The 22,864-nt window shown below is 41.1% G+C and overlaps 1 protein-coding gene across 1 annotated transcript; it reads left to right on the top strand.

Annotated features, from left to right (window-relative positions):
• Positions 1-8,907: 8,907 nt before the first annotated feature.
• clic5a (chloride intracellular channel 5a) lies at positions 8,908-18,153 on the top strand. Its single transcript, XM_075477844.1, has 6 exons — positions 8,908-9,191; positions 11,712-11,821; positions 14,442-14,567; positions 15,430-15,536; positions 15,639-15,817; positions 15,914-18,153. Exons 1-6 carry the CDS (start codon positions 9,135-9,137, stop codon positions 16,076-16,078), a joined length of 744 nt encoding a protein of 247 aa, XP_075333959.1. The 5' UTR covers positions 8,908-9,134; the 3' UTR covers positions 16,079-18,153.
• The last annotated feature ends 4,711 nt before the right edge of the window (positions 18,154-22,864 follow it).

Genomic DNA, 22,864 nt, shown 5'->3' with positions numbered 1-22,864 from the left:
GCTGCTTTTATGGAGGGAAATGTTTGCACATAAATGAAAACACATAAACTGAAACACCTTTTCAACTAATGAGCATACAAGGAGAATGAATCCTAATCTAACTATCATAGTTAGTTAGTTGGATGGATGTGATGTCGAAGTGTTCCTTCCTCATTGTGTCATGGTGCTTAGTCATTTCTGTGTTTCCGTGCATGCATGCTCGTGTGTGTGTGTGTGTTGGGGAGAGTTACTCTGGTTCTAAATATAAGTTAAGTTGAGCTGACAAGAATGTTCTGACTCAGAGCCGGGATGGTTGGGGGGTGGTTCCTGTCGCATGGCCATGTGAAACCGTGTTTGTGTGCCTGTCTGCTATGTTTACGGTAAGCGTGTCACTTCCTGGAAAGTCTTTCAAGAGGCTCCGTCTGTCTATATCAAAAGCTACTCACAGACGAAGTGTAGGCATCTCATAATCTGCACATTCTGCTCTAAAGTCCAGCTGCTCAGGAGTAAAAAGGCGTCGTAAATTTTATGCTCTGAAATCACAATAGCAATAAAACTCATTCACTTATAGGGACCAAAGTCTGCTGTTAATTAAACCAAATCACCCACACAGCAAGCCTTGAAGTTCCACATTATTTTCATGCTTAACTGAATCACATTAGTCTTGGAGGCTAGCTGTTATCACTTCATAGATTGCATCATTAATCTGACGCTAAATCTGGCTAATTTAACATAATTCGATATCTATTAAGTTTTATTATTGGCCAGCTAATATTTTAGTTTTGCTTGTGTATAATTGAGGCCACACCAAGGCTATTTACTGGTTAACAATGTTATTTTTCAGGTCTGCTGGACCAACTTTATATGTGTAATTGAGTTAGCGAGTTAACTCGTTATTATCGCGTTAACTCGTTAATTATTAACGCCGATAAATATTTTATCACGCATTAACGCAGGTTTTCATTTTTTTATTCTTTAAATGTAAAAAATAAATAAATAAATAAATAAAAATTAAAAAAAATTGGGGGGTTTGTGCCTTTAATGGATAGGAAAGTTCAGAGAGACAGGAAGCAGGGGGCAGAGAGAGGGGGAACGACAAGCAGCACAGGTCCGATGCGGGACTCGAACCGGGGCCAGCTGCAACGAGGATTATAGCCTCTTGTACATGGGGCGACTGCTGTACCCACTACGCCACAAACCACCCCTGTTTTATTATTTATTTTATTTTGTAAAAGTCTGTTGCTCACAGGCTTTTATTTTGTAAAAGTCTGCTGCTGTCTGCTGCAGAACCGGAAAAGAAAGTAATCGGCGGATCCACCAAACATGGAGAAGGGTACGGAACTTTTACTCGGCCATTTTCATTTTAAAGTTCTTCCAGACGGCGGAGTCGACAGAACCAAAGTCATCTGTAAACACTGCCAAGTTGAATTGTCTTCTCAGCGTAGTAGTTCCAGTCTAAAATATCACTTAAAGGCAAAAACACACAACTGATACTAGCAAGTCATTCAGGGAAAAAAGTGTGTTTGCACAACAAATGTTATGGCACTTTCATTCATATGGCAGCACATTTAAAATAAACTAAATGCTAAAAGCTATACACTACTTTTGAATTCATTTTTGGATTAATTAGATTAAACATCGTTGCCCAGCCCTAGTTTTAATGTTCCAAAAAGTCATTATTTTTCTCGTACTGTTGTAGCACCTCTTTGTTTTGGCTCACGTTTCTTTAAGGCTTCTCATCTTTGACTGGTCACTTTGTGGAAAGAGTTTCTTGCCAACAAGCGTTACGCGATGCACAAAAGTTAGAGAAACTCTAAGCAAATGATTTGTTAAATATACAGATTTGCATTGCTTCTTGTTCTTGTTGACTTAATGAGGAAATACAGTCCATTCCCACAGCCATAAGGCTTTTTAACAGTGACTGCTGAGTTCCTCTCAAATTGATTGATTGATTTTTATTTATTTATTTAGTCATTTATTATTATTATTATTATTATTATTATTATTAGTTAGTAGTAGTATTTTTATTAGAATTTGTATTATTATTGTTGTTGTTAATATACAATCATTGTAAATAATAATAATTTTTTTGAGCTACTTGACTAATTTGAATTTCCCCCATTGGGGGATGAATAAAGTATTTTTCTATTCTATTCTATTAAATGTCAGATTAACAATCTTTGTTTGCGCTCTCTTTATGTGGCAATCTTAATGTCACAATGCTCGATAAGTCAATAGTAAAAGTTAATTTATCAACCTATTTTAGAGAAATTAAGGCTCCTATAAACATGTTGTGACATGAGTTGTACGGTGTGTTACACGTGCGACACCTAGCTCAGTCAGAGACGCATTTCTTAGTTCCACAATCTTCCTTTTTTACCAGCCTGGAGCCACAGACTTTTTCTTTTCTTCCTAAAGAGATGTGATCGTCTCTGAGGATGCAACATTTTCCTTCCATCTTTTGGTTGCTGGTGAAATTTACAGCACAACAACTCCTCGTTCTCTCAGTTCGGGAACTGAAACGCTGCTCGTCAGGCTGGTACGAGACAAAGAAAACTGGGAATCACAAGGACAGAAAGCTTTGGAACTTGGCTCATACGTAAGAAAAGACGTATAACACACTCAGGGGGGGAAATTAAAGCCCATAAAGCACTTATTAACATTTACAACTGTAAACTTGACAGGATACTGTAACGATGATTAATGATTTATTGGCTTTTATAAGGTGGAAAACTTTTATTGATAGCTCTCTAGAACTTTAGAAACCAACCTCATAATGAATTATAGAGGAAGGTAAAAAGACTAATGTTTGACTGAAATCTAACTTAGATTTTGCACTGAGGAGTTAGCATCACCTTTTCAAACAATACACAATCTAAAGTTGATATAGTGATATAAAAACCTCGGACACAATAAAATAACTCTTCCAACTTTTTTAAGACGTGTTGCTGTAATCGTAAAATGTCTCACTTTCAACGTGAGATTTGTTGTCTAAGTTTGGTTGTGAGTACGGCTGGGCAACAGTGGCGATTCTAGAGATTTATACATGGGGTGGTAGAGGGGTGGCAGGCATATATTGTAGGGTGGCAATTTTTTTAGGAAGCCCATCGTACTTTGTACTTTATATGAGCCCATATACAACAGTTTTTTTCAACACCCAAGTGTGATAAATTCAATATTTGGTCTACATACATGAGCATTCCACTTTTTAGTATATTAAAACAGTGTTTCCCTTGGGATTATTGTAGCAGCAGAAATGTTTCCCCCCCATTAACAATAACAAAATATGTATATCAACTGATTGCTATTCAGTATCAAATTTACAGAAGCTGTATGTGACGATTGCTGTGCTGTGCAGCAAATCTCTTAACAAACTCATCCACATCTAATTTTTTTGCACGTTTAGACTCAATCTCAAACTGAGAATTGCTAAACCTGTGAGTCTGTTCTCTGACGTAGTTGAACGCAGTTGATTTTTGATGAGTTTAAGAGCTGAAAAACTCCTGTATGGTTCCAAAAAACACGGAAATTCTGCTACCCTTAGCCACCACTAGCATATTAGCCAACGCCAACTAGCAGACTTTTTAAGAACGGTTCATAGAACAAAAATGATATGAAATGCCACAACTTCAATTGGTTTCAGCTCAATATGTCAAAGGCTTGCCAGTAGCTAGCTAGTTATCAACGTTTTTCAGTTAGGTAGCGCCAGCTATCTAGTTACCGAACTGGCTTGAAAAGCTATCTTGTGGCTAACCGTGACATGAGGTAAAACGTAGCTAGTGGTTCTCTGGAGATTTTCTTGTGCAAATCCGTTTCATGAATGAGACCCGAACTGGCTTGAAAATAATAATAATAATACTGTAGTGACTTCACGGAGGCTCTGAGACCGGCGGTTGCCGAACTGCTCTTTATTAAGTTTTACACTAGCAGTAAAATCACAGAACACGGGTGACTCTCACGGTGCGTTCACACCAAACGCGATGCGAATATTCGCACCGCCTTCATCGCGCGATCGTTGCCGCAGGTGTAAATTAAATTCCATCGCCTCAAACGCCTCTTTCGCGCGAGTAAAAAACGAGTGACTAGCTCAAGGGGCTATCCATGGCTGATCGCGTCCTTGTACCTGCTGTGGCAGTCCGTCTGAAACGCACACGCTGTCTTGTCTGGATCAGTGACATCATCCGGTGGTGCATTCAGCTCGGATAATTTCATCGCCTTCTCCAGGAGTTGCGTCTGAATGACGGCCAGGAGTTGCGTCTGAATGACGACCGCCTCCAACGGCACCCCAGGCCCACCAGGACCCGTGGCGGCCGCTTCCAGCGGTGTTTCGGGCTCGCTGGGACCCAGTTTGGTGGCCTGCTCGGGAGGATCGGTGCCGTGATCTCTCGGCGGGACGCCGGCTGCAGGCGCTCCGCAGCTGGGCCGCGGCTCCGTTTCAGCTGCGGGGCGCCTGTGGTTGGTGTCCTGCCGAGAGATCGCGGCGCCGGTCCTCCCGAGCGGGTCGTCGGGCTGGGTCCTGGTGGGCCTGGGGTGCCGTTGGAGGCGGCCGTCATTCAGACGGAACTCCTGGAGAAGGCGGTGATTTAATTTTTTTATTTTATTTTGTCAGGGACCATGTGCAAAGTACATTGATTACAAAGTAAAGAGATGACCTGCACCAGATTGTAGCTTAGAAGCTAATTTCCATCTGCAGTCCCATCTGCATGTCACAGACAGTGCCTGTCCATCTGTCTCCACGTCACTGTCGTCCAGAATCTCAACGCTGATAGGCTGTCTGGCGCGAATATTTCGCCAAAGTTGGATTTTTTGAACTCGCGCGAATCGCTTATTTTCACTCGCGCGGCGGCCAACGCAACACCGCGCCGCCCCACCGCGCCTCATCGCGCCGCCGGCTCGAATCCGCGTCTAATCGCGTCTTTGCATTGACTTTGTATGTAATCGCGTCGCCCGAACGCGATGCGAATATTCGCACCGCCTTCATCGCGCGATCGTTGCCGCAGGTGTAAATTAAATTCCATCGCCTCAAACGCCTCTTTCGCGCGAGTAAAAAACGAGTGATTAGCTCAAGGGGCTATCCATGGCTGATCGCGTCCTTGTACCTGCTGTGGCAGTCCGAGATTCGTCTGAAACGCACACGCCGTCGTGTCTGGATCAGTGACATCATCCGGTGGTGCATTCAGCTCGGATAATTTCATCGCCTTCTCCAGGAGTTGCGTCTGGATGACGGCCGCCTCCAGCGGCACCCCAGGCCCACCAGGACCCAGCCCGACGACCCGCTTGGGAGGACCGGCGCCTGCAGCCGGCGTCCCGCCGAGAGATCACGGCACCGATCCTCCCGAGCAGGCCACCAAACTGGGTCCCGGCGAGCCCGAAACACCGCTGGAAGCGGCCGCCACGGGAGGATCGGTGCCGTGATCTCTCGGCGGGACGCCGGCTGCAGGCGCTCCGCAGCTGGGCCGAGAGATCGCGGCGCCGGTCCTCCATGAGTTCCGTCTGGATGACGGCCGCCTCCAGCGGCACCCCAGGCCCACCAGGACCCAGCCCGACGACCCGCTCGGGAGGACCGGCGCCGCGATCTCTCGGCAGGACACCATGCCACAGGCGCCCCGCAGCTGAAACGGAGCCGCGGCCCAGCTGCGGAGCGCCTGCAGCCGGCGTCCCGCCGAGAGATCACGGCACCGATCCTCCCGTGGCGGCCGCTTCCAGCGGTGTTTCGGGCTCGCCGGGACCCAGTTTGGTGGCCTGCTCGGAGGCGGCCGTCATCCAGACGGAACTCATGGAGAAGGCGGTGATTAAATTTTTTTATTTTATTTAGTCAGGGACCATGTGCAAAGTACATTAATAACAAAGTAAATAGATGACCTGCACCAGATTGTAGCTTAGAAGCTAATTTCCATGTGCAGTCCCATCTGCATGTCACAGACAGCGCCTGTCCATCTGTCTCCACGTCACTGTCGTCCAGAATCTCAACGCTGATAGGCTGTCTGGCGCGAATATTTCGCCAAAGTTGGATTTTTTGAACTCGCGCGAATCGCATATTTTCACTCGCGCGGCGGCCACCGCATCACCGCACCGCCTCACCGCTCCTCACCGCTCCTCACCGCGCCGCCCGACCGCTCCTCATCGCGCCGCCGGCTCGAATCCGCGTCTAATCGCGTCTTTGCATTGACTTTGTATGTAATCGCGTCGCCCGACCGCGTCTGGTGTGAACGCACCGTCAGTCCTGCTCCGCAACCAGCCCCAGGAGAGCACCAGACCTGCCCACGCCCACTCCTCTCCCCAATCACCAGCCCACACCTGAGTGACATGACCTGCGGTCCAGTGATTGACAGGGAGAGGAGGAAACAAGCCAGTCCGTGTGCTTTTACCTTAATTCTGGGTCGTTACAATACTTTTATTTTGTACAGCGCCTTCCATCTATGAGGAATTATAAACGTTTCGAAACCATATTACACTTTGATGAATGTATCATGATTTTGTGTGAATGACAATTTATTTTCGCTGCGTTTGAACAACAGGATTACGATATACATTTGTGGTCAAATATGTACCGCATGTTTATGGATGGGTGAAGTCACACTCTGAAGTAGACCTGCGCTGTGGGTTACAGGGGGCTGGTGACGGTGATCTGGACTTCACTTCAATGAATCACTCCAACTTTACTTAAACTATAGTTGTTACTTCTTCAAATGGGTTGAAGACACGGACAAGAGGCTCACTGTCAAAATCACCACAACTTCAGAGTCCGGCTTCAAACGTTCACTTCATGTGCTAGGTTTTGACATACAGCAGGATAAATTAGCTGCTAGCCTACTGCTGTCTGTATCCTACTCATGAAAGTACCCAACTTTCGAGAAACGTATGCTGCTCCTGTCCTGAACGGTTTCATATTCAATTTATCCTGTTAGCAACAACAAAAAAGAAACTGACTAACTGGTTTGCAGGCTGCGGTTTTAGCTAAAACATGTGCCCTCCTCTCGTCTTTTAGCTGTTCCTCTTACATAAAGTTTGCTGAATAAAGTTCCCCTGCACACTCAGAGCAAATTACGACATAAATCATTATATTACCATACCTTATTGTATGAATCCGATAAATCCAGTTAATGGATGCGGGCTCTCTGATCCTGTTTCGCGGGAGCTGCAGGTGACAGGCAGTGTTCATCTCGCGTTGGCTCTACTGAGCAGGGTTGCCAGATGTTGAACGATAAAATAAGCCATAGCCGCCCAGACCTGCATGGTCACTCGAAAAACTGATCAGAAATCAGCTCTCTGCAGCATCAGTCCGACCATTATTGTGTTAGTTCAAAATGTAAAACTGATCCGTCAGCCAGCCATCACCATTGACTGACAGCGTTTCTCTTGTTTGTTGTGTGGACGAACTTGATCAATTACCTATCAGATCTAGGGTGGCCATCGGGGTGACCAATGACATTTCAGTGGTGGCCCTGGCCACCCTTGGCCACTACCTAAAATCGCCATTGCTGGGCACTCGAGTAAAATTTGTACGCAAAATCCAAAAATGAATCCAAAAGTAGTGTATAGCTTTTAGCATTTGCTTTTATTTTAAATGTGCTGCCATATAAATGAAAGTGCCATAACATTTGTTGTGCAAACACACTTTAACATCAGCATCTTTCTGTAGTTTTTATGTAGAAGCCTCGCTCCACTGTCTGTTTCCTTGAATGACTTGCTGCTATCAGTTGTGTGTTTTGCCTTTAAGTGATATTTTAGACTGGAACTACTACGCTGAGAAGACAATTCAACTTGGCAGTGTTTACAGATGACTTTGGTTCTGCCGACTCCGCCGTCTGGAAGAACTTTAAAATGAAAATGGCCGAGTAAAAGTTCCGTACCCTTCTCCATGTTTGGTGGATCCGCCGATTACTTTCTTTTCCGGTTCCACAGCAGACAGCAACAGACTTTTACAAAATAAAAGCCTGTGAGCAACAGACTTTTACAAAATAAAATAAATAATAAAACGGGTGGTCCGTGGCGTAGTGGGTTGAGCAGGCGCAGTTCGAGTCCGGCATCGGATGGTCCTGTGCTGCATGTTGTTCCCCCTCTCTCTGCCCAAATTTTTTTTCAAGGTTTTTTTTTCAAATTTTTATTTTATTTTAAAAAACAGGTTTTTTTAAAACAAATAAATCAAACCTGTGTTAAAGCGTGATACAAATTTAAAACTGAATTTAAAAACAACAACAGTCCAGATAAATTCAAAGATATCGTGCAGATTTCATGCATAAACACGACAAAAGAAATGGTTTTTTTCAACATTTTTTTTACATTTTTTTCAAATTTTTAAAAACAGTTTTTAAAAAAATAAAAAAATAAATAAAACCTGCGTTAATGCGTGATAAAATATTTATCGGCGTTAAGTAATTAATGAGTTAACGCGATAATAACGAGTTAACTCGCCCAGCCCTATAGTTGTGAGTAAAATATATATTTTTAAACTGTTTTTTAATAGTTTTTTTAAATTCTTAGATTGTTTTTAAATTGTTTATAATTGTATAAACATTTGTATTGCTTTATTTTGTCTTGCTACTGGATGCTTGAATTTCCTTTGGGATCAATTAAGTATCTATCTATCTAAATATTGGTTGCGTTCTGCGTCCCAACTTCTTCGGAATGGGGATTGAACATCCAAGCTGTCAGTAAACGTGAAACATAACATCCCCCCGTAGCAAAGACAAGCCGGGTGCAGCTAAGACGCAGACCGCATGGCACCCACGGGTGCTGATGAGTCTCAGAGGGTGACGATGACGCTCAGTGACTCAAAGTCACCGGTGTGTGACCAGTCAAAGCTGTTTGAGGTGGGAAGGGCAGAGCACCCTTGGTGACATGCTATGCCCATTACTGCCTCCTCTGACACTCCTGCCCTGCCCCACCAAAGGGGGGTTATTTTTGCTTGACACAGTCACGCCCCACAGCTGAAGCCTCTGGTTCAAGCTGAACCACCCCCACACTCTCTCTCTGCTTGTCACACTCACACTCCCTGGCATCCGTCCTCAGCTGACACTCTGACAGAGCTGCTATGGGACTCCACCGAATGGACCTGGAGTAGAATCTGCTGAAAACACACGGGCCAAAACACAACAGGCACATCTAACCTCTGGGGGGAAAAAACACAGAAGCAAAGGGAGTTCTTCTTGACCATGACGGATACTGCAACAGAGGAAGACAAGGACCCTGATATTGAACTATTTGTCAAGGTGGGGTACGCAGTATGTGTGTGTGTTTTGGTGTGAGTACATCACAAGCTGACACTAGGTTACACTTCTAAATCAAGTTTAACAACACCACCCTGCTCACTGCAGGCTTTCTTTTCTTAGTTTTGACCTCAGAGACACACTTTATAGCCATTGAAGTGAATGAACCGCGTCTTTTGGATGGCTCCTTTAAGCGTGTGTATGCCATGTTGTTGTTGTTGGTGCTGATTTTCCACTTGTTAACCTGACACCCACGTGCATTGACAATCTTTCTCTTTCTCTCTTCTACTGAATTATTGCTGGAGTCCTTTCAGTGTTGAGAGCAGCAGCTTTAAATAGTCAAAGGTTATGATCCAGTGTACGTTGGCATGTGTTTGTGGATGTGTGTTTGGGTATTAAAGTGCAAACCTTTAGCATATGCCCTCATTTGGATGAACGAAACAGTTGAAACTTGATGTGTGTTGTTTTAGCCAATGAAAATAAATGTATCTTTGATATGTTTGGGTTTGAATTGACATTAAAAATGGGTTTTTGTTTGTTTTTTTAACAGAGAAAACGACTTGTGACTAACATATTAAATCTAATTTGTTCAGTCATATAAAAAAATAAATAATGATTCAAACAACCTTTTAGTTTATGAGGATTATGAGCTGAGATAGTTTACAGTCGGTAATTGGCACCTAATTCTGTTTTCCATTAGCCTCAGAAGCTGGGACTTGGAGCTGGGAATGACGTCACAGTTGTGCTAACTGGGTTTCAGTTGGAACTTAATGACAAAACTAACTAACGTTAGCATTATAGGCTAATAACAAAGCATAAACACACCGTCCTGACATACAGCGACGCGAGCGAGCGATAAAAAGTGATTAGATTATCGATCTTATATCTTATTTGATTGGTTTGGATTCTGAACCAATAGAATCACTCGCGACAAAATCGTCACGCTGGTGTCACGCGACACCCCGAGCGAGCAATAAAAAGTGATTAGAATGTATCTTTTAATCAGCCTGTCCTGACATGGTGTATTTTGTGAATAGAAACACAGCAATGTGTTCACAGAAAAAGCATGGACTCTATTTTGTGTGCAACTAATTACAGATTTTCTAATAAACTGTATGTATCCATCACCCTCTTTTATGCCCAGGGGAGCAATGTTGGATTTTGGGATTGGGGCTTGTTAAGTTCCTCCATGTTTTAGAGTCGGAAATCTGACTTAAATTACATGTTGAAGCTGATTTATTATAATTTTCTTTCGACTGGGAACTGATCAATTCTGGCTTCTGTTTAAATTGAAAGCTCTATTAACAGAGAATCGCGCATGTTATCTGCCCTGTCAAAGCTAACTAACTAGCAATTTTTTTTGTGTTTTGAAGTGTTTTTGCAAACTTTTTCGGATAATTTTGAATTTAGGCTGCATAATGCTGTTGTATAAGCAAGTAGTTCATGTTTAACTGATTTTAAAATATCTATTCCTCATGGATAATCTAACTTTGACAGCTTTACTAATTTGCTTACATGTGGTAGCCATAGCTGCATAGAAATATCAGTTATGTGTGGATTTATTGGCTGATGTGGCAAGAAGCTAAATGTCAACCTATTACAGTGGTTGATATTTATCTCTTCTGTTCTGTTTGTTGCTTTGACTTTGGCCGAAACTGAAAAAGATTTGGCACAAAAATAGTGGGGCTATGCAAGTACTAGAAAGTCTGAGTTTGTAATGGTTTAACAGGCTAAAAAGTCTTATCTTTTCATGAAAGGTTTAAAATAAAGGCTTTTTGATACATTTCTGTTAAGGCAGTCTTCAGTTATTTTTATAATCCATATTTCATCGTCTCTCAGGCTTTAAAGGGAAAATAAATGACGAAAACAATGAATACCATCAGTCAAATCCTTATCTTTAACAGTGGTATCGGCTGCGAGTCTCACAACCAGAGCATCCCAGGTCGATACGCTTCATTAATCTTTATCTGGTTTGTAAGTTTTAGAAAGATTAAATACAAGTTATACACTTGCTTATTTGGGAATTGTATAAATGAAGTGTTACAGTGGATGCACGTGGTAGGGCAGAGACTTTCTGTGTATGGGTTTCTATGTCTGAGACACGTTGCTACAGTGTGTAGGACCCACAGGTTGAAATGAGCAGTGAGGCAGCTAATGGAGGCAGTGTGGATTATTCATGTTGGACTTAGTGTTGCGTTACAGTGTCCTGTTGCAGCTTCGCACACACACATTCATCCCACTGTGCTGGAACGTTGCATGCACACAGAAACAATCTTAAATCTGCTCCTTGAAAAAAGACAACAATTTTTCTTTTCTACAATCACACTGGTTTGATTATTTGTCAGTAACCAGTTCGCATGGAGTCTGTTCTGCTTCCACGTTATTAATGAGTGTGTACAGCTTGTTCGAGTGTCCCTTTCACTACGTGTTGCATTACAAATAGTCCCACAGACGGTTTTGTGGTATTTCTGGTCAGTGTAAGTGTTTCACTGTGTTTGTGTGTGTGTCTTTGTGTGTTTACAGGCTGGAAGTGATGGGGAGAGCATTGGAAACTGTCCCTTCTCCCAGCGCCTCTTCATGATCCTGTGGCTTAAAGGAGTTGTCTTCAATGTCACCACAGTTGACTTAAAGAGGTAAAAGTGTGTGTTTATGTATCTAATGCATGATTCTAATATATCACATTAGACATTAGACAATCAGGTAAACACATCTGAAGCTGCCTTTTAGATACAGTAATGAGGTAGTTGTAGTTGTAGGAGCTGTCTTTGGGCCCTTCAGGACGATGATGTCCACTTGAACCACCATTAAAATAACAAATCCTTTCTCTTAGCAATTGGTTAAACAGAACATGCTGTTCTTCAGATAAAACATTTTTGTAGAGTAGAATTAAAGCTGAAAATATTCTAAAAATTAAAAGTTACAGGACAATACTGATATGCTTTATTGTGAGTGTGTCTTCCATCAACGACTATAACAAATCTCTTCGTCTCGACTGGTTCTAAGGAATGGTTGTCAGGTCTGTCCAGAGCAGGTAAGCATTTGGAGTGTATGTTGTCAAACCTGCTGGTCAGCAAATCACAGAAGGTTTCTGCAAGGTTTACATCTGGACCTCTGGTGGGTTATTCCACCAAATACCAGTCTTGTTGGAACCCAACACCTTGTTTCGATTTCAGAGTGAATGGTCAAAAAATTGGCTCCGGTTTTCCAGTTTCACATCACTGTCAGATCTGTGGTTAGGTCACCTGTGTCATTATGCAGATGTGACAAAATTAGGGCTGGGACTTTAGCGCGTTAATTTCGATTAATTAACTAAACACATATTAGCGCGTTAAAAAAAATAACGCATTTTAATCGGACACTATAATTTTTAATTTTTAATTTTTAATTTTTAATTTTTAATTTTTAATTTTTAATTTTTAATTTTTTTAATTTTTTAATTTTTTAATTCTTTTATCTTTTTAAATACAGACGGATGGAAGCGTCGACAAGAGCGTGGTTGTGTGTAGATTATGCAACAAGGAATTCGCGTATCACCGCAGCGTATCAAGCCTCAAATATCACCTCAACGCTAAACATGTAGCAGCTAGCGTGGAAGCTAACGGGGGCCCAACGCAGCTTAACATCCAAGATTCTATATGCTGTGTTTTCATGCATGCTACATTCAGATTTCAAATAGGGATATGTTCTGTGTTTGTTGAAATATTGTTGAAAATGTTAATTTTCTAAAGGATAAAGTATATGCGATTAAAATGCGATTAATTTCGATTAATTAATTTCAAAGCCTGTAGTTAACTCGATTAAAAATTTTATATCGAGTCACAGCCCTAGACAAAATATTTACATTTTTTAATTTGTAGGCCTATAGCACATTTTATGTACAAAATAATTCAAAGTGCCTTACATGAAATAAAAGCATTGCAGCAGGGAGTGGAAGAAGCATTAAAAATACATGAAAAAACATAAAGAGAAACAAATAAAATAATTAGAATGAATTAAAATGATTAAAAACAAGCAACAGTCCAGATAAATTAAAAGATACCGTGCAGATTTCATGCATAGACACATGAGAAAAGAAATGTTTTTAACCTGGATTTAAAAATGTCTCCATTTGGTGAAAGTTTAATCTCCACTGGCAGTTTGTTTCACTTGTTTGCAGCATAACAGCTAAATGCTGCTTCTCCATGTTTAGTCTGGACTCTGGACTGGACCAGCTGACCTGAGTCCTTGGATCTAAGAGCTCTGCTGGGTTTATATTCTCTGAACATATCACAGATGTAAACCATCAGCAGGCTTTTAAAATCTATTCTGTGACTGACTGGAAGCCAGAGTAAAGATTTTAAAGCTGCTGTGATGTGTTCAGATCTCTTAGTCCGGGTTAAAACTCCAGCAGCAGCGTTCTGGATGAGCTGCAGATGTTTAATGCTCTTTTTGGGAAGTCCAGTTAAAAGAGCATTACAGTTTCTCCTTGTCTTTTTGGGAGAGAAAACTTTTAGTTTTGGTCAAAAGATTTGTCGATTCATTTGAGGAGTGATCTCAGCACAAATTGTGTTTCATTTTGGAAAAAAACTCATTGAAGGAAACAGAACATTGCCATCCAATTTCTCAGATATTCCACTCAATTAACCTTCAAAACCTTGATATGAAAATATAAATACACAAATGTGTTCATTTTAAGATATAGTAAGTTGTGTGTTTTTAAATTGGATTGTCATAAGAATCTCAAAATCACAATTATGGGAAAATCCATCTTGTCACGCTCCAAGCTGACCGAGCAGTGACCTGTAATGACGGCTATGAGCCACTGGTTGAGCTGCTGGTTGAGCTGCTGGTTGAGCCGCTGGTTGAGCCGCTGGTTGAGCCGCTGGTTGAGCCGCTGGTTGAGCCGCTGGTTGAGCCGCTGGTTGAGCCGCTGGTTGAGCCACTGGTTGAGCCACTGGTTGAGCCACTGGTTGATCCACTGGTTCTGCTCGGTTCCTCTGACAGGAAGAAGTTTGGTTGAGACAAATCTCCTGCTAAATATTTTTTGGTGCATACAGAAAATTGTTTCTTTCCAGGGTGGTTCTGTAACACAAACCATCTGGTGCACGAGGTTCATGGATTTACAGTCTATCAATACAATATCATGTAAAATATGACAAATCACAAAATGTTGGGTTCTTTAGATTATGCTTTGGGTTTAGGTGCATCTTTGCCAAGTGTATAGAAATAATAGAAACGTTTAAAAACAACGATTTATTATTCACTTCTGATCAGGAAACCAGCCGATCTCCACAACCTGGCTCCAGGGACACACCCGCCCTTCCTCACCTTCCAGGGGGAGGTTCTAACTGACGTCAACAAAATAGAGGAATACCTGGAGGAGAAGCTGGCTCCACCAAAGTAGGCCTCACACCAGAGATGGGGACTCGAGTCACTGTGACTTGGACTCGAGTCTCTGTTTTGATGACTTGTGACTTGACTTGACAAAAAATAAAAGACTCGAGACTCGACTCGGACTTGGAAGTTAAAGATTCTGCACTTGACTTGACTTGAGACACGAGGACTTGAATGACTTGAGTGTTATTCAGTTCATGTTTTCAGTTTGAATATGAAATTAATTAAAAGAATAATATCGATTACCCGGTAGGAGCGCAGGCTGAGAATGGCGTCATGATTGGATCCCTACCCTGTCAATCAGTCATGCCCTCATAAACTCATATCAGATATGCATCAACATGTCAGCGGGAGGGGCACCGAGAATCATTGTCTTCGGCTTTCGTAATTACCGTTTTGACGGCAAAAGACGAACAGCACAGTGCAAGACATGCGGCATCAACATCTCAGACAGCCAGACGACAACTTCCAACTTTGTTCTTCATTTGAAGATCCATTCTGACCAATAAGTGGTCGTCAAATTAGCTAATATTATCCTGTTAGCCTAGTCGGTAGTTAGCTAACGTTAGCTTGATATGATACGGGGTGGACAGGTTGGACACATTGGCCAATGATGTTTACTGACAGTTACTTATATCTTGTGTTTTCACTTTATTAAGATCAGATTCTGCAGGTAAAATTGCAATAATAAGGTGACCTGACTTGACCTGTTACAGGACTTGACTTGCCCAAGAAAAAAATACTTGGGACTTACTTGAGACTTGCACATGTGTGACTTGGTCCCATCTCTACCTCACACACACACAAACACACTCAGAACGAAAGGGATTGAGCATCCTGACCCAATGCTGACACGTTTCTTCTCCAGGTATCCAAAACTTGCAGCAAAGAACCACGAATCCAACACGGCAGGAAATGACATATTCGCCAAGTTCTCAGCTTATGTCAAAAACACAAGACCAGATAAAAATAGAGGTGATAACGCTGCATCAAAACCCATTTCATACAGAGTTCAGTTTCACTCACAGATTTGAATATTTTAACAGAAGATCTTGTGAACTGTATCTTTTGTTGAAGCCTTGGAGCAGACTCTAAACAAGGCCCTGGCTAAGCTGGACGAATACCTCATGAGTCCACTCCCCGATGAGGTTCAGGGCCACCACAGGGGCGACGACGTATCAACCCGCAAATACCTTGACGGAGATGAACTGACACTGTCTGACTGCAACCTTCTTCCCAAACTTCACGTTGTCAAGGTAACTGGCTCCGCTGTGGTTCCTTTCTTTCGGTTGGATTCATTTGATCTTGTACTTGGCTCTGACAACAACTTTCCAATCACTTGTTTCTGGCAGGTTGTTGCAAAGAAATACAGAAACTATGACATCCCATCTGACTTCAAAGGTGTGTGGCGTTACCTTGGTAACGCCTACATCAGAGACGAATTCACCAACACATGTGCAGCTGACGTGGAAATCGAACTAGCCTACAAGGACGTAGCAAAGAGGCTGGGAAAATGATTGCATCATGGCAAGAAGCACTAAAAAGCCTTTGTTCCTCTAGATTTCCAATAGATCACACTTTAAAAGTACATTACATACATTCTTCACGCATGATGTGTTACTTTTAACACTAATATACCTTAATTTCTCAAAAAAGGGACAGGTGTTTAAATGGTGCTGTGGGCTGCTTATGAATGATACCTTGAAAACTGTTTATGATGATTATACTTATTTAATTTTCTTGAAAATAATATGTTAAAACCCAGAACATCATCTGTACAATCACAGCTTATCAGGCCTGAGCTATTTTAAAATTCAAGGATTTAGAAGAGTAGTAAGAGTAATAACAGTGTTATTAGCAAAGCTAACGAGCTCATTTTTAGCTTCTTCCTTAGAGATGCAGTTTCAGTCCTTTTGCATCGTATTATTTAAAACATATAGCCATCAAGTGGTTTTTAAAGATGTCTCTGGGGATTTTTGTCTGAAAATAAATTATATAAATACAGCTAGAAACAATATTATCAAGCAGCTTTTGTAACGACAGTTAGCTTAATTTGCTAGCTTCCTACAGCTAACCAAATATGTTAGTATTTGTTGCCATTACAGGATTATATGACAGAAGACGACCAGAAATTAAAGCAAAGCTTTTCTTTTTATCTTTTTTTAAAAACTTCTTAAATATGAGCTAATTTTTCATTTCATACCAGCAAGGTGTTTCAAAGAAGTTGGGACAGGCGCATGGCTACATAATGCTAACAATGTGCTAAAAATAACATAAAACAAACACTTAAGAGTAATAACATGCAATAACATGCAGTCCTCAGGTAGGATTATATTAAAAGTAGCTAAAAGAAAAAACCCTGAACATCCACAAATTCTAGTTAAAACTATCAGAATGATATTCAGAGGATGCTGCATTCATTCTGAAGAAGATGGAGCATCATTTAAAAGTGAGCAGCCATGATGCTAAGAGATGTCTTAGACAGTAAATGACCCCTAAGGACTCAAACTTGTTTTTCTCATAAATGGTCAATTAGAAGCCATTTAGCCTACAGGTGTATGACTTTGGAAAAACAGTCAAATTCCACCAGGATTTATCTGCTCCTTTGGGAACTAATGTAATATTTACTCACCTTCACTCAATGAGTCTCCCTTGAAATTATCGTGGCCTGCCTCACACTTTGAAAAACCTCTGCATGAGTGCTCATACCATGGCCAACGTCCATATCTACGTCTATATTTACAGGTTTTCTGCACTCGTTAGAGCAGCATGGCTCCAAAACTGTGATCAACTTTCAATGGAAACAGAGGATCTCTCTTTTAAACGAAATCAATTGGTCGCCTCAGTTCTTAAACACTGACAGAGAATTAAAAGAAGAGATCATTTTATACCATCTCCATTGGGAAACAGGGTTGCATGTTTGCCTAACGTTAGTGTTTTTTCCAGACTGTGCTTAAGTGTTATTCCCTTAAATGTCATGCTTTGATGCATAAAGTGGGGTTTGATTATCTTACCCGTCCTCTTATTCTTCCACGTAAGAAGAATGTGTTTCAGCCAAAGTAGTTTGTCTTTTACTGGTGCATTGTCAGGTTTGTAGACTTCTGAGATGCTGCATCACCGTCTATCTTCTAACGAAGCAAACGACCAGATATTTTTGGAAGCTGCTGTTGTTTCTGTCTCTTTACAGCCACCTCTACAGTATACAGTCCTTATTGACACAGGTCGAGTGTTGTTTTCAACCGTATCTTCATATTGGAGGTGAAACTACACACTCAATCTGTTCAGTCAACGTGTGGTAAAAAGAAAACGTGACTTTGTGAAATAACCGAAAATTGTGGTTAAGTGCACGCTGATGGTCGTGCATTTCTTCTGAGTGCCTTAGTGGGAATCAAGCTCACTTCTACCTTTAGCTCTTTGCATCTGTACAGTAAATAATGTGTGTTTAAACATATGTGCTGTGTGACAATAATGTCAACTTAATTTGTCTGTAAATCACTAATAACTATATTAATTTTCTCCCTGATAATTAGAACCGTGAACCCGCTGTTTACTTTTTTTGCTTATTTGGATAATAAACTTATTTTCTCAGAGACTGGGCTTGAGGGTTGTGTTTTTTCTAGGGCTGGGCGAGTTAACTCGTTATTATGGCTTTAACTTGTTAATTATTTAACGCTGATAAATATTTTATCGCGCATTAACGCAGGTTTAATTTATTTATCAAATTTATTTATTTATTTTTCAATTAAAATTTTTTAAAAATTAAACATTTTGGCCGAGAGAGGGGGAACGACATGCAGCACAGGGCCGTCCGATGCGGAACTCGAACCGGGGCCAGCTGCAGCGAGGACTGTTGCCTCTTGTACAGGGGGCGCCTGCTCAACCCACTACGCCACGGACTACCCCTGTTTTATTATTTATTCTATTATTGCACAAGTCTGTTGCTCACAGGCTTTTATTTTGTAAAAGTCTGTTGCTGTCTGCTGCAGAACTGGAAAAGAAAGTAATCGGCGGATCCACCAAACCTGGAGAAGGGTACGGAACTTTTACTCGGCCATTTTCATTTTAAAGTTCTTCCAGACGGCGGAGTCGACAGAACCAAAGTCATCTGTAAACACTGCCAAGTTGAATTGTCTTCTCACCGTAGTAGTTCCAGTCTAAAATATCACTTAAAGGCAAAACACACAACTGATAGCAGCAAGTCATTCAAGGAAACAGACAGTGGAGCGAGGCTTCTACATAAAAACTACAGAAAGATGCTGATGTTAAAAGTGTGTTTGCACAACAAATGTTATGGCACTTTCATTCATATGGAAACTAATATACACATGATAACTAAATGCTAAAAGCTATACACTACTTTTGAATTCTTTTGGATTTTGCGTACAAATGCGATTAATCGTGATTAATCAGGGGAATCATGTGATTAATCAGGGAAATCATGTGATTAATTAGATTAAACCTTTTAATCGCTGCCCGGCCGTAGTTTTTTCCACTGGAATCTCCCTTGCTGATGTATCAATGTGGTGTATTCATACAAAAGAGTGGAGAGTGTGTGTGTGTTCCCAACAGCAAGTATAATGTTCTCTCTATGTTTATGAGAATGTATCCCGACTATGAAATAAATCCAATTAAATCATTAATTTCCAGAGGTTATTAGCTGGAAAGCTTTCAAATTAACAGGTGTTGCCTTTTTACTGTCATTTGTTTTGTGTGAAGATAGTGTTAGAATAAAGGAAAATGCTGTAATCCGAGAAACGCCCATCATTACTTTTACGGGAAAGAACTTTGATTGTGTCTTAAGTTTCAGCTGCAAAATCCATCAAATGCTTTGATGGAATCGACTGTCTCTCTTGACCGAAACCCAGTTGCACCTTTTCCTTTGGCGGTCAAGGAGTAGAGGTCACCTGGGCACCCAAATGTCCTTCAGGAACACTACTCCTTGATCCCTGAAAGGAAGGGAACGCCTTAACACTGCACTGTGGAAGGATTGGGCCAAGTTGGTCGCCGAGGTCAGCTTCATTAAGAGCTGCCGGCCTCTGAAATCGCCGGTTAACAGCTCCTTATGTGGCAGACAAATCTCAGCGTTGACTGTTCAGAGCAGACTGTGTGATGCAGACATTCACAGTCAGACTGCTGAATAGAAACAGAAAGAGGCCAGGACACAAGGAATGGGGATTAGACCAGTGAAAAACCTCTACTTTGGTCTGATGAGTCCAAATTTGAGGCTCGAGAGATCCCGGCCGTAAATACCCGGCTGCTGCATCCACCGGCCACCAGTTTATAAACTGCAGAACACAGCCAGTCACCCAGACCGCAGAGATTTTAGTCCCCAAGTTATCTTTTTAAGTTACTTCCTGTATTTCTTTTGTGTCGACAACCTGTTTACAGCCTGCTTCCACCTGGGAGAAGCACACTGGATTGAGTCTCATCTATCACAGACAGAAATCTGCACACAAAGTCCATTTCAACCTGGAATCTGGCCTCCTGGCAGGGCCGGTTTTTGCTGTGGGCAATGTGGGCGACCGCCCAGAGCGTATTTCATTCCTAAATTTAACATAGACCCACATACCTTCATGTAATTAACTGGGTTATGTGAAAAAATGTTAAAAAAAATTAAATAATAAATAAAAATCTACGTGAATTTGTTTACGTCACGTGACTCCGGTTGATTGACGGGTGAAGGGACGGCGTTAATGGGAAAAGCAAAGGTAATAATGTGGAGTCATCATGGATCATCATCGTGGTGAAAGACCAAAGAAGCCATCAGGTGCCCAGTTTAGAAAGAGAAGAAGAGAAGAAGAAGAAGAGGGGAAACGGGCAAAAGATAAAGGGATGCAGATTTCTATGAGTGACGTAGGCTATAGGCTATTTATTGGCCTCTTGCTAATAAGTTGCTATTAGCCACGACTGTATTTGATTTTTAGTTTTGCTGAACTAGAATTAGAATTGAGGCATCATGTCATGCAACTAATTTCACCCAAAGGCAACATAGTCCAGTTTGTGTTTGCATGTGCAATGTTAATGTTTGAGCTCTGTTGTTATCATGACTTCAGGGATCTTTTCTTTATGCTCCATAGAGTAGCCTTTATTATTTTTTTTCTTTAGCTTTCTTTGGTTATTTTTTAGGATTTTGGGGTTATTTAAAGATTTGTGATTGGTATTTATATACTGTATTTAATTTATTTATCGTGTTTTTTCTCAGTTCTTTTTGTATTTATTTTGTATTTAAGATTATATATAATAAAATAATACAAATAATATTATATGTTGTTGTGTTGGTGCCGGGGAAACTCTTTTTTTTTTTGGGGGGGGGGGGTTCGCCCAGGGCGTAAATTTAACCAGGACCGCCTGTGCCTCCTGGACTCAAATTGTACAATCCCTGCTTGAAATAAGATCACCAGATCCATTCTCCTGTTCCCTGAGCTTCCTAAACTTGTGTCAGTGTTATCAGCATCACAGCAACATGTCACTCACATCAAATCTTGTAGATGTACATGACAAGCTGCTATCAATGATGATTGAAGTGTCTGTCAATTTAAAACTAAATTCATTGTAAATATCTCTTATTATCGTCTGATCTCCACACAATCAGCCTCAGACACACCGTATACAAAATGGAACATATTTAAAATGAGGATAAGGGCTGATAATGAAGTGGATATCAAATTAAGTGAATAAGAAGTTTCAGGGTCACGCTGCTGTGCAGGTTTGCAGCGCCTCACCCTCCAGGAGATGGCAGCAAACACAAAGAGTGTGTTCATGTTTAGATGAAGGAACATATTTTAGGGACCGTCTAGCTTTAAGTCTCCCCTTTCCGTGGCAAATGTGAGCAATACTCACTGCTACCCATGTCCACAATGCCTGTCACTGCCTCTCACTGTAAAATCCCTCGGGATTGTGCAATTATAGCACTATTACGGGCAAAATGCTGTTAAAACAGCAGGAGTAAAGGTGGCGAATGGAGGATACGCATGTCATATGAATAATGTAAACGTATGATTATAATTCAAATGTGTTGGTAGAAGTATTTTGTATGTTTAATTCATGACACCATATGGGGTTTTATGGATACATCAGACATTTATGGATCAAATATTTATTTATTTTGTTCAACTAGCTGGATGGATAGATAGATGTTTTCCTCTTTACATTTTCTATTTTCAGAGTATTTTGCTTTGAGTTTTCATTCCCGACTCTTTGACGTCTGTCTTGGTCGACCTGTATTTTTCCTTTTTACAACCTTACCATTTTGTTTTTGACTTTCTTTTGACTTTGATGTGAACAACCAACACCTTTTCGCTCACTCTGAGCCAGATTACCTTCCTAAAGGAGTTTTAAAATGCTTTCAGCTGTTTCCACTGACAGCTCTGTTGTTGTGTTTCCTGTAAAATCAGCCAGGTATGACAGCTCATTTGAATATTTAGACTAGTGTACGTAGAAATGACTCGTTCTGAAAAAACAGCAAAGATATTGCAACTGCTTTATAATTTCTGTAGGTATGATTTGCAAAGTTCGAATGAGTAGCTATTTTAAACAGATTTTTTGTGTTTTAGCTGTGTTTTGTTCACTTTTATTTCCTTACAAAGTGTGGCGATTCCTTTATTTCCAATGGGTTGCTGTACTGGATGAGTATAAAGTGGGTTGAGTTTTTTACGGAAGCCCTAAATGGCCATAGATACATACATTTTATTCCATCCGTTTTCCCGTGATAACGAGATAATTAATTCGAGATATAGAATCGGTTAATTTACCGATGGTTTTCGAGGCCACTTTTTCTCCCCAGTCCGCCCCTGTTTATATGTATTTCTGGCAAAGATGTACCCCTTTTTACCCCCCTTTCATTGAAAACTGAACAGTTTTCTCGAGAAAACCATCAGAAAAAAGTTTATACGTACCACGTCCGCTCAGTACGGAAGAGTATTAGGGCCCGGCATAAGAAAAAATAATAATAGTTTGCCTGTCGAGATTAAAGTCGACATGTTGAGAATAAAGTCGACATGTCCACAATAAAGTCGAATTTTCGAGAAAAAAGTCAACTCCTCTGGTCAATCATCTAATTACTTTATTTTCGACATTAATCTCGACATTTCGACTTTATTCTCGACACGTCAACTTTATTCTCGACATTTCGACTTTATTCTCGACAGGCAAAATATAAATATTTTTTCTTATGCCTGGCCCTAATACTCTTCCGTAGCTCTGGGCTTCCGCAGTTTTTCTTTGTGTCTGATTATACATATTTTTTTAACCGCTTTGGGGCGGGCCGTTAACACGCAGACGGTCCCTAGACGTGTCATTCTCGT

The sequence above is a fragment of the Odontesthes bonariensis genome, chromosome 11, assembly GCF_027942865.1.
Source record: "Odontesthes bonariensis isolate fOdoBon6 chromosome 11, fOdoBon6.hap1, whole genome shotgun sequence".
NCBI lineage: Eukaryota > Metazoa > Chordata > Actinopteri > Atheriniformes > Atherinopsidae > Odontesthes > Odontesthes bonariensis.
The sequence above is the reverse complement of the archived record's forward strand: the minus strand, read 5'-3'. Positions and strand labels throughout refer to the sequence as shown.